The sequence below is a fragment of the Bombus flavifrons genome, chromosome 11 (genome assembly GCF_040668555.2).
Source record: "Bombus flavifrons isolate JBK064 chromosome 11, iyBomFlav1_principal, whole genome shotgun sequence".
In the NCBI taxonomy this organism is placed as follows: Eukaryota; Metazoa; Arthropoda; class Insecta; order Hymenoptera; family Apidae; genus Bombus; species Bombus flavifrons.
Genome location: NC_138452.1, coordinates 10,238,528 through 10,251,074, shown reverse-complemented (window position 1 = coordinate 10,251,074; position 12,547 = coordinate 10,238,528). Strand labels below are relative to the sequence as shown.

The window sequence follows — 12,547 nt, the reverse complement described above, 5'->3', positions numbered from 1 at the left end:
TCGTCGCGAAACGAAGTTAGACCGATCGGCTTCTTGCGGGGTGAACAGACCCGGCGAAGGATAATTAAGTAACGCAGAAGGGTGACTCGTTGGGGGTAGCTCTCGTAGAGACGCGACCACGAGACGCCCCCGTCTTCTCCAAGCTTTTTTCTTTCTTCTCTTTCCACCGACGACGCGGAAAAAATATTACACGATATGTATATCGCGGCGAGAACGGAAGGGGACGAAGAATTCATCTTGCTAATCTGTTTCGGCGACAAGCGTAATTGGAAAGAGAGCACGAGGGACAAAGTGTGGTTGTTGCGGTCGGAGGAAGCGGCACGTGATCGAAGATCGTGTCACATCCGCATGCACTGATGGATCTTGTACAAGTTTCGACATTATATTTTGTTAGATGATGTAATATCGACGCGTGATTTGTCACGTGATTCGTGTGTTTTTGTGGGAGGAAAAGATTGTGCGAGACAGGAGAGAACAAATTTGCGTACATTTATGTAGATAAGATAATCTTTTTTATTATTTTCTCGTTTGAATCGATCTATCTTCGTCGTTAATCCTCGCCACTAGACAACTTTGAAATGGTAAAAATTGTAACTTTTATCGTTGGATAATCTCAATTGGTGACAATTTTGAGAGGATAGTTGTAACGTAAATTCTTTCTGTGAGTAAAGTTCGACGAGTCTGGCATGACAAATTAGTTTTCCGAATTAGCCGAGTGTAAAGGAAAGGCTGTCAAGACTGTAGCTTGATTTCGTTTAGCGTAAACTCGAAAACAGGCGGGTACTCCTTTGCCGCTGCGAATTTACTTTGTACAATTACATCAAATGATGCCTGGAAAATGTAAATGCGAAAGGGATGCGGGAGCAAGTATGCTAATAACGTGACCTATCTGCGCGATAGTCCAGCATTAAATCTACCTTACATTCCCCTACGTAAAGGGATATCTATTCTTGTATTTCCAGCTTCCTGCCTCGTTCACGCTATTGTTTCTCCTTTATTTAAACATCCCTTAAATATTCGTTCGATCGAAAATATAAGAAGTAATATATAATTTATGTAATTTTGTAATTTATAAATAAGTGGGGAAAAAGTAATATCATCGTAAGTGAAAAAAATATTAAGCAAATCCGGAAGACTCGCCGAGTCTGAGAATTGAAACAATTGCGAACAGAATGTTACATTAATGCAACGTCGATTCTTAATGAGTTGAACCAACCATCTCTGGAAATTTAGACCTCGTCGAGAACAAGTACTCAGCCCAATTAAAAATTCCTCCTCCAAAGTATCTCACCACCTCGTATCTCTTTAACTGTGTTCCTTTCGCTTCGTTGTTATTATTTATCTATGGATCCGCGAGCGCGAGCTACCCTCCGGCTAAAGAAGAGCGACGCGCTTAATTTCCAAGAGGGTGGCAAGCAATAATCGCCGACAATAAACGCGAATCGCACTTGATTATTATGATTGTTCGACTCCTTTCTGCAGAACCCTCAAATAACTTCGTTTCTCGTTAGTAGCCGGCTGCCACCCCTTGTACCAGTGGAAACGTAGGGAGGATCCGTGGGCGGGAAGGGGGTGGCGAGGGTGAAGTGGGGGGATCGCCGTTTCCGTCCGCGGGGCAGAAGTCGGGGGTGAACGACTGCGTTGCAATTTGAAAAATTACAGCCACCGACCAACCACCACCCTGCCAACTCGCCCACACATTCCCCGATCTTTTGCATTTTTCGTGGCCTGCAGGCGAACGTTGCGAAAAATGAAAGCTAATCTGACGATCTACGATGATTCACAGGTTCGTGCGAATCGTGCAAATTGGTCCAAGTTTTTAGAATTTAGTCATAAGGTTAGAAGTCACGGGAATTAACAGACTGCGTACGTTTACGCAAATTTATTGACACGTTAAATATGTACGACGAGTACTACGCTTCTGACGTTCTATATATTTTTTTTCGTTATGTGCATTTTTGAAGCATTAGATCTGAATGTATAAATATTCGCAGTTTAGTGACCAACTACGTAAACCGAAAAATAGAGTAAAAGAAAAACGTTACGAATATGTATATTTTAAAATGTACGATTATTTGTGTTTCTTTTATGGAGCGTGAAAGATCGACCAGAAAAGATAAAATCCGGTGAGTGCTGCAATTAAATTAGTTAAATTAATTCATTCGATCGCGTGTTGCTTATTTTACTACAGGTGTCGATGGTATTCTCCAGTGACGGAACCGTGTCGAGCGTTGTACCCCAACTGTAATTTTACGGGCAATCCCCGATCAACTCAACACGCCACGCAACCCTCGTATAATCAATCCGTTTAATCGGATTAATTTGTTAGTCGAATAAGACGCGACGATCCGGTTATTTTCCCGAGATCGCTTGTCTCTGATTCTTGTTTGTTTTGTCGATAACTTTATTTGAATATCCCTGGAGACCCTCGTAAAATGTCTACGGATACATTTCTTAATGCGTTTGGCTTACGTATACCTACATTATACTTTCATCATTTGAAAATCGACATTCCAGACGACGTATGAAATTTCTGCATACGAAATAAATACATTTTTCTATTACCGAAACGTAAATTTTTAAATACCAAATTTTTGTTTAACGAAACTTTAAGACTATTCGTGTTAACGATAAAAAGACGAATACCGTTTTTAGAAAATAGCCAGAAATATTATTTCCTAATAGATGAGATTTATTTAACTATCCAAATACGAACGTCAAAATTTATACTTCGATGAAATTTTCTATACGTTAATAAATTTACTGATCCTCGTTAAAAAGATTCGAGAGGATCTTTTCATCTGTTAGCCTAAGATAGATACAAGCAAGATTCTCGTTGATACACTTGACATTTCGTAGCAATTATTATCTTCTGTCCGATCTTGCCCGAACAACAAGACTATATCATACTCTACCACGAAACTTTTACTCCAGTCTTCATGGAAACACGCCATAAATTTGTGCGGTTTTCCGTACAGAAGCAACTTTTCTAAAAGAATCGTGAAAAACCGGTTTCTGGAACTCGTGTTAGGAAACATCGCCGATTAATCAGCTTAATTTATACCAATTCGAAATATTCCGATAAAATCTTTCTCTACCAACAAATATAATATTTCTTTCAACCAGATACTTCTATTTTCTATCATTTCTCGATTCTCTTACATAGAATAAAACGTTTCGTTTAACGTGAGTTTAATGCTAAACAAGTGGATCTCTACTGAAATTAATTGATTAATCTCGTTCCTCCTTTTAGAAGGAAGAACAGGGCGAATTTCTATTACAACCAACGAAACCATCGAAAGTGAGATTTTTTTATACAAAACGCTCTCTGCTTGTTTCTACTTGCGATTCTACCATTACTCGAATATTATCAAATATCCACCAAATGGATAAACAGCAAAGACCAAATACTCCCTCTCACCCCTTTCTTCGACGTCGTCTAACTCGAACCAAAGCCTTCCGCCACAAAGCTACAAAAACTTTCGCCTCTTTTTAACCAATTCCAAATCTCCAAACGCAAGCCCTACTAACATTCTACCAAACAAAAAACAACACACGAAAATTTCACTCAAACCTAATGCCTTCGTTGCAAAACTACACGAGCTCCCATCTTCGCTTAGCCAATCCCAAAACCTAAAACAACAAACACGCCGAAACTCTGCGAATAAAGAAGAAAAGATACAAAAGCACGTTCACCTGGAACCTCTTCACCAGCGAGCGAAAGCCGAATTTTCATATCGAACCCGGAGGACACGTGCAAGGAAGCGGAGCATTTGCTCCGATGGGCCGATCGCAATCTCAGCGATGATGCGATGTACCTACCTAGCGTAGCGGCGTACCAGGCCAGGTTCGCGGTACGTGTTTGTCGGAAATTCTCGATTACGCGAAGGAAGAGGGCCGGTTTATTACGAGCACGTGGGAGGACTCGGCGCGGCACGTAACGCGGTAGGTAATACGTGTTACTCGTGGCTGGAGAGTGCCGCCCCGGAGTTGCTCGTCGGCGGTGTGTATGGCGTGGTTGAACGCGTGGTGTATGGTCCCGGGCTGCTGTGTGGCCGTGGAACACCATAAGATAGGGTCTCATTATTGTAGCTGCGGCGCAATTCGCTAAATTGCCGCCCCTAGGCTTTGGGGTTCAAGCGTCTCTAGTTGGCAAACGGTCGGCTTCCATCGCGGCCGACTAAACCGCCGGACCAATTAACTTTCAATTAGAGAACGGAGATAACTCTTATCGCGTCCGCGAGGGCGGATTTTATGGGCCCTTCTTTACCCCCCGGCCGACGTTTATGCTCGCGCTGATGCATGGCCCTCGAAAGGGTTAGATACCGATCGCTACGCGCATAAAAGTGATATTATCCGAGATTCAAGAAGCGACTGTTCCAGGTCGCGACTAGCCATCGTTCCCGTAAAACGGATCCAAGTTAGACGAATAGACGTACGGTACGTGGGTGGTTCGAGTTACGCGTCGCGTTAGTTATTTCGCCGTTTTGCTTCGCTTTCGCGCTTCGTATCGATTTTTAGAGCTATTTTATTTCGTATAGATTTTTAGATTTTTAGCAGAGCAGAAAACGCGAAACGTAGAGTTCGATAGAAAAGCGGTTCGTTGGAATATAAGCACCTGTCTCGATACTTCTGCAAGCAAGTCGTTATAAAATACGTGGAATTACAGTAAATGCATAGTAAAGTCGTGAAATCAATCAGCCATCGAACTATGCTTACGAACCTCAACTTCGAATCATACTTACTCATACCTACGCGAAGAATAGGAAAAGCTAGAGAAAACACTATTGTCTCGTCCATAACGATGAACGCTACCTCTGAAACACAATAAGCCACGTAGACGATAGACAATTTAGAAAACGTTTTCCTGGAAGCCGTTCTTCCCGAACTTCGTCGGAACAGCTCCCGCTTATCTCTTTCTTTCTCGCATACCGATTAACGATCGCGTCTACGATGCTTAGAAATCGCCCCGTTTTGCCTCGTTACCGATCGCCTAGACTCGACCGGCCAGGAACAATGCCTCGTTCGTATTGTTCGTCGCGTAAACAGACACACGGCGCGTTGGTCAGACGAGAGAGACGAACAGCCAACGTACACGGGACATCCATATGTATGATTATGAGGACGGGAGTTATCACCGAACGCGGAGGAGAGAGACTCGAACGAGGAACGAGCCCGCAGCTAAGTTCATATTTGTGCATTACGCTCACGTGCAACGATACAATAAGGAATCCTTCGTATCGGGGGATGCATGCTAAGTACCGGTCGCTCGTTGCACCCAGCCACGGACGGATCCTCAGCCGCACGATTCTTTCTCGTGCACAGGCCGCGATCGTCGCGCCTCGCGTTCCCGGGAAAAGCCTGATTGGATGTTCGATGAATTAATTCCCGGCCGGCTCGAGTCCCTTAACGACGCGACGCTTGTTGCTCACGATTGAATTCCGCTTCGGCAGAAAAATAGCAGTTGAGGAATCTTTTGTCGCTTGGCTTCGGGTTTAGGATCGAGGGAAACCTGACTAGATATTCGAAGAATTAACTTAACGGCACGTCGCGACTCTTCTTGTCCACGAATTCCACTTTGAGGAAAAAACTACAGCTGAAAGGTATTTCGTTGTTTGCCTGATTGTTAACCCGTTACGAGTCAAGCGATAGTTTATCCAGGTGTTACAGGTGTTTCGAGATTTTTAAATTTCATAAAATTACAGCAATCTAGGTAGAAAAGATTGCGACTACAAGAATATCAGGCGAATTCTCGTGCAACTCTCTTTTATAGTCACGATGTTAAAAGCAAATATTTCTGTTAACGCAACGTTGACCCTTGCTGGATCAACTCGACCGTATCTTGGATATCGCGGAGGGGAAGCGGCTAACGAGGATCGTAGATACGAATTTGTGTTTCTTCGGAGATTATAGGTAGATACGTGCAGGGTGGTGCGTTCGAAAGTTTGAGGATAGATAATTGTAAGGCACTAATGAACGTGTATGGAGAAGTTGGCATTCTGCAGTGTAGAACTAGAAAAATCCACCAAATGTATTGTTTATCAACGGTTTAAAATTTGTCTTAGTCATCGTAGCCTTAGTCATGGACAAAGGCCAATCACGGTATGTAAATGTCGTCTGTAAGCGTTATGATTAGACTGCGGATGTCATCGGTGTATGCACACGTTATAGTATATTCAATCGATTTAATCTTTTTAATCGTGTCTGTATAAACACCCCTAGTCTGTTTTAGTGTTCTGATTTGTTCTTCGATCACCTAAACTCTGCTAGATACTTGAATAATTTTTAACACTTTAGACAAATATATTTTCTCGTGAACTACTGTACTACATGTACTATACTATATATTTATCGTATAATTCTACCATTAAGTTACGGAAGAAGCGTATCGAACAGTATATAGCACTACGCAACTAATGAAAATGAAAGATGGCGTCAAGGAAAGGTGTGGGTGCCGCAGTCAATTACACGTGTAGCGAGTCTCCCACCTTGCGGGCAGAAACGCGAAATAACGCAGCGTAGTGGTTATTTTCACCGGTGTCTGACGAGGCGATTTTGCTCGCCGTTCGTGTCGCATTTCGTATCGATTTCTCGGCTATTTTATTACGTGTCGTGCATTCTCCGGCATAATTGCATAAAGACGCTGCGTGAGATAAATCGACGATCGAATCGGCGATTGAGTAACAGAAAAAGTCGCGGTTTATGAATAACCATGAGACAGGGCCGATTCGCCGTGTCTTGTGTCGTTTCGCCGTTGCTCCCAAGTTAAACGGAAATAACAACGCACGTTATTTCTGCCGTATCGAATACGCTTCCTATTTTCTATTAGCGCAACCTTGCGATTTCTATTCAGTAGAACGAGCGTGCATGGTGTTTGAGAATTTATCCAATACGATGTTATAGAAATGCTATTTATAGAGAGCGAAGTGACTTTAAACTGTTGCATGTACTAAAATCATGATTTACGTTTTAAACGTAATTTACATTATGATCAGCTTCGATCGCAGATATGGAAGGAAATGATCTTGCTTATTTTCTTAAAAATCAATGCGATATAACTAGATCCACGATCTCTGAGATAGAAGGAATTCAACGCATCAATATCGGCGGACGCTTCGAAAACAAAAAGAAAGCCCATCCGTGATGCAATTTGAGCGTCGAACAACTCCCACGTGACCGTTTTAGCAATGGCAGCTAAAGACTGCGACGAAAAAAAAAAAAAAAAAAAGGAGAAGGAACTAGCGTGCTCTAAAAAACACGTGATTTTGGTAAAAGGCAAAAAAGAAAGACAGCGTCACAACAAGCGGCTGAAAAAAGGAGAGAAAAGAACGAAAACAGGTATCCTAACGCGTCCATTCATTCCTCGGAAGATCGATACGAAGCGCACTATGCCGCTGCCGAATAACGCGAATTCGATTATTCTCGTCGATTCGAAGCACTTTCTGAACTAAAGCAGGACGGAGAGGAGAAAAAGAGGAAAAAACGGAAAAACCGGGCAGCAACGGACGATAGCTCGTCGGCGAAAGCGGTGAAAACTGCATGACACGGCAAGGGTTAAGAATCGGCAGGCGCGCACGTGGCTCGCTTACGGGCCACTTCCGGGGAACGTCGCCCTTGGCTCGCGACAAGGTAGTCTCTCCCAGGTTCGTAGGTATACGAGCCGACCTCTTAACCATCCGGCAAATGTCATTAGTGGCGGTGGGCGGGGCCTACGCGGCGACCGAGGTAACCGCGACCGCGACTGTGTGCGGCGCTCGCCGCACGGCCGCTCTGTCTGTCAACAAAGGGTGCAGTGACGCAAGCAGGTCGAGAGAGAGTGCGCCGTGTCGGTGTCGCGGCGGCGGCGGTGGTAGGCGTGGTAACAGAGCGTGACCGCGGCACGCGATTTGTCGAACCACCCTGTCGTGGGCGGAGCCGAACCGCCCGCCACTCGGCGCACGCTCTCGCGCCCTCTTTCTCGCTCTTTTTCTCGCCAACGAGGTCTGTCTCGCTTGCCCCGACAGGGCTCGCGACACGGCTCACGTTACACAGCCGGTACAGTCCGGTCTAGTCTGTCGTTCGGTCACGAAGCAGCCGTTTAGCTGTCTGCGACCCCCACGTCCGTGGCGTACATCGGGCGCGTGATTCGAGCGATCGAAGGGACCGTCCCGTCGACGAGGACCCGTAACAGCTGGTCCACGACGCGAGAGTCCGAAAGCTTAGAGTTGTTGACACGCACGTGCGCGCGCGTGAGCTCTCACGTCGTATCACATATAGACACGGACAACGATACACGTACTCGCGTATTCGCCCCGGTGGTGTTCCTTTCGTTTCTCTTCTATACGGTATATCGGTTTTCGGGGTTCGAACAACCGCGTGCGAACAACCCTCGATGCCGACGACGTTCCGGTGGTTCGACGACGATGACGCGGGAAGAGGACGGGACACGCGATGGACGATGATGCGCGATAGAATGTGACTATCGTTTCGTTTGGTGTGACCGCTTGTTGTTTGGTGTTGTTGCGTTTGAAACGCGAACTTGTTGTTGTCTGCCTGGTGGTGTACTCGACAGACGACGCGCGGCAGTGTGACAAACAGTGACCTACGATAATCTGGAAGAGAAGAGAAGAACGAAGAAACGAAAGAAGGAAGAGGGAAAGAGAAGGAAAGAAAGAGTGATAGGAAAGAAAAGAGAAAAAGGGAGGAAAACAAGAGGATAGAAAAAGAAAGAGAAATGTTGCCGTATCAGATGGCCATGGATTATGGGGGCTTTCAACGACAAAGCCCGGTCGGGGTCGGTGTCGGTGTCGGCGTCGATGTCGGCGGACCCCATCAAGGGGCCGCTGGGGCGCTCAACATCAGCCCCGCGTTCCCGCACTCCTGGTTCGTACCGGCGGACCTCTGTGTCCAGTACAAACAGAGTCAGGGTCCTCTCCTCGAGCCAGGGCATGTTGTTTCTCTTATACTTATTTTTCTTACTATCGTATATTTTAATAGACGTCTTACAATTATTAGTAGTTAACGTTAATAATCTTATTCCGACGTTACGATCTACCTAGCCCTTTCGATGCGACGGTAGGGGTGGGATCGAACAAACCAACAGGGGTTGAATTCCTGCCGGTTGACGACCCTTTGGAAAACGATACTTCAAACGGGTGACGGGGTCGTCGTTTAGATCCCGTAATCGCCATTGTTTTCCGGGCAAACGAAAGGGTCGCGACGACAGGATCCATCGACGAACGGTTGGTAGCTTTGGCGAACAAGAGGGGAAACGTTGTTTTCGATTTGTCGCCTCGCAACTGACGAGAGCGTTAATCGCGAGAGGGGTGAAACGCGTGTCTGCGTTCGTGGAGGAGGCGCGACCCTTTTCAGACAGGTCCAACCCTTTCCCGCCGTCGACGAAGATGTTCGCGGTAATTTGTCACTCGTCTTATGAATACTGGTCCTTGAATTTCGTAAAGGGTTACGAGAGGATTTTGTCAAGATTTCATAGAAATAATCAAGGAAACTTCGATTATCACATACACCTATATATCTTTGTCTAATTACTTTTATTTAAGAGAAGGATAAATGGTTACCGTGTATGGTTTGATAGTTTATTTTTTAATGAAACTGCCAATCGGGATTCTTCGATTCTTTGTGTAGTTAATACACGATTACCAAGATATTTGTCAAATCTAAAGTAGCATTGGTTCGCAATATAACAGTCATTGTGGAAGTATGCAATAAATTATTATATTATTGGGCATTTTTCAAGGATGTTGGTATCGTGAAATCAAGTGCAGTATGTCACATAAAACAAAGTTTCTAGAGCTTTCTATAACGATGCGTTTAACAAATGATTTCGTGAAAGTCGTATGACGGATGATCGGGTACAGCATACATTATACAAGGTCATATTTTATCGCATTTTACGCTCGTACGAGAAAACAGGTTGGACTAAGATGACATTTCATTAATTCATCAATAAATTGTGCCACTTATTATCGGTTTCTAGCAGCGAAAGGGCTAGAGATGCGTAGCAAACTGCTCTCTCGAGGTAGATCGCGACGATTTACTCGATCACTTAACCATAAACCATAAAATACTTCAACACGACTTTTATCTGTTAAAGAAAGACACGATAGCTCCCAGTCGATACATTTTTACATATACAGAACTTCTTTATTAAAAAGTATCAAACTTCAATCGATGCACAGAGTATTTCTGACTTCGTTCAAACTGGAAATTTTTCTCAATCGTCTGATAATCCAATCGCTCAAAACCTATACTGATCAACCTTGAAACGATTATTTATGCCGTTTCTGTGTAACAAATAATCTTACGTATGTAAATAATTTATTTCCATTATTCAATGGTATATCCAAACAATGAAATTGCCAGTTTATATGCGACTTCTGAAAACCTGAATTAATAATATCCATCGTATCGATTCGTTCGAAAAACTGTCTAGTAACTGTATAATTTATATTTCCTCCTATGCTTCATCCTTCTCTGTTTCTTTCTTTTGATTTCCTTCGTTCTCGTACATTTTTAAGCATTCTAAATATCGAAGCTAGAAACACTGTGTGCATCAAGAATCAGGTCGAACAAATTTCCACTGGTGTCCAGCCAGCGCGCGAGTAATGTCTTCTTCGAGCAATCGATTTCCCCGTCGATTCAACCAACGTCGTCTTCGTCCGTCGTCTCGACGTTACGATTCAGACAACGATAGACATTAATATGTGACATACGTAGAGCGACAATGACGTCACTTGAGGCTATGCTGTAAATAGTGCGCTATAAAGTTGATGTTCTAACTGTAAATCATTCCTCGCGCGCAGGATGTCGAATTTTTATCAGGCTATCAATCACCGTCTTCGTTGGAGAGCTCGCACCAACGGTGTGATAGCGTTCGAATATTCCTTTATTTTTTTCCTACTTCGATCGAACGTTCCATCTATCTTTCTTCTATTCTTTATTCTTGTCGAAGGAGAAATCGAGAAAAGAAATCAGTCGAACACTGATTGAATAATGAAACGACGTAGAACTGCGGAGGGAAAAAAATGGTAACGAAGGTGAATTTTGCAACGAGAATCGAATATCCGCGGTTTCGTTGCTTCATCCATCAATTTGCATACGTATCCTCTGCTTCCTCTTTTTTTCACTGGCATACGTGAACCACGAGTTTTTAATGGCGGTCGCGCGAAACCCACGGAACAAAGGAGTACCAGTAAATCCAGTTTTCACTTCGATTTATAAACGAAATTGTATAACGCGGCTCCGCCATTCGTTCGTCGCGCCGCAAACGAACGACCGCGTCCAAATGATTCTGGACGTCCACGATGTATCCCATGGATTCGATCTTCCTATGGATCATCGACCCGCGAGAGCTTGATCTTCGTTCCCTGGTGTGAAACTAATTTCGTGTAGATTCGGTTGAAATCGATGAAACGACAGTCGCAGATCATTTTGATTCGAAAATTTAGAGTTATAGTGGATACGTGTTCTGACGGATTTAAACATCAAAACGATTAAATATGTAGGTAGTTTCGTATATATGTAGATTCTTATGACAGTATGTATATCGGTCTTCACGTGTTTCGTTTGTCGGTGCAGTTCTTCAGAACACGCATCCTCCTTACACAGAATAGCACCGATTCTGTTGCTTATTATTCTATTGTAATTTTCATTTTATTTGCCACGCGAGTAATCCTCATTTTCCGTAACGTTGTACTAACGTTGTCTGTGAATTCGTCCGATTTTCAAATTGTCAAATTCAACCGCGTGATTCCCTCCTCCCCCCCCCCCCCAAAAAAAAGAAGAAAATAAAATTCAACGAGGATCCGGAAGGAAAGTGGTCGTGTTACGAGGGTTAACAATTTCGGCAATATATAAAAGTGGTGCACGATTACCGATACAAACGCAGTTACGTAATTGGCCAGTTATTAGGAGCAGGACCAGCCATTCTTTTTCCCTGATAATTGGCACGATCTCCGTATAAATGGCGTAATGATATCTTTTACGCGTGGAAATAACGTGTTTCTTGCTTCCTCGACATTCTTTTGGACTGTGAAACACGATGTTCAAATATTCGTAAATTATAGGTCACGAGCTATTAAAGGAATGGCGATGATTAATTAAAATCAAACGGTAGAGAGAATCCTCTGCTCCTGTTTATTTCTTTTATTCCTTTTTCTCTTTCATATAGCGAATAGCGCGAATTTCAGGTTGGCAAAAGAGAAGATCTCGATTATGTTTCGTGCGTACGAACGATTGTAATGAAGCTTTACGAGCCTGTAAAGTGGCCGAAAATATCATCCACCCGAGTTTTTTGCCGGTCGAGATATGATTTTATAGGGTAATATCGTTCCCCTTGTGTTCTTTCCGCGCTGCTATTATCAACCTAATAATTCAACCTCTGACAAGCGGAAAAAAGCCGTTTCCGTTTGCGCCTAGTTTCCCGAAAGGCATATTCATTTGTAGAATTTTAACCAACTACAAACCTCGCTCGCTGTATATGCGTTTAATTGTTTTTCTCGGCTTGAATCCATTTAAGACTGAATAATGATTGATACAGTATTTCCAT

General features: G+C 43.6%; 1 protein-coding gene across 10 annotated transcripts in view; it reads left to right on the top strand.

Moving 5' to 3' along the window:
* Window positions 1-12,547, top strand: part of LOC138184882 (protein trachealess) — a 138,582-nt gene that overhangs the window by 100,934 nt on the left and 25,101 nt on the right. The window contains exon 1 of one of the 10 annotated variants that reach the window (XM_069123296.1): window positions 8,046-8,862. The exons of 8 other annotated variants lie outside the window; for them this stretch is intronic. In XM_069123296.1, coding sequence (XP_068979397.1) covers window positions 8,714-8,862 — 149 coding nt within the window. In that variant the 5' untranslated portion in view covers window positions 8,046-8,713. Of the gene's footprint in view, window positions 1-8,045; window positions 8,926-12,547 lie in introns of those variants that run through there. One more of the 10 variants, XM_069123292.1, reaches the window with a different exon arrangement.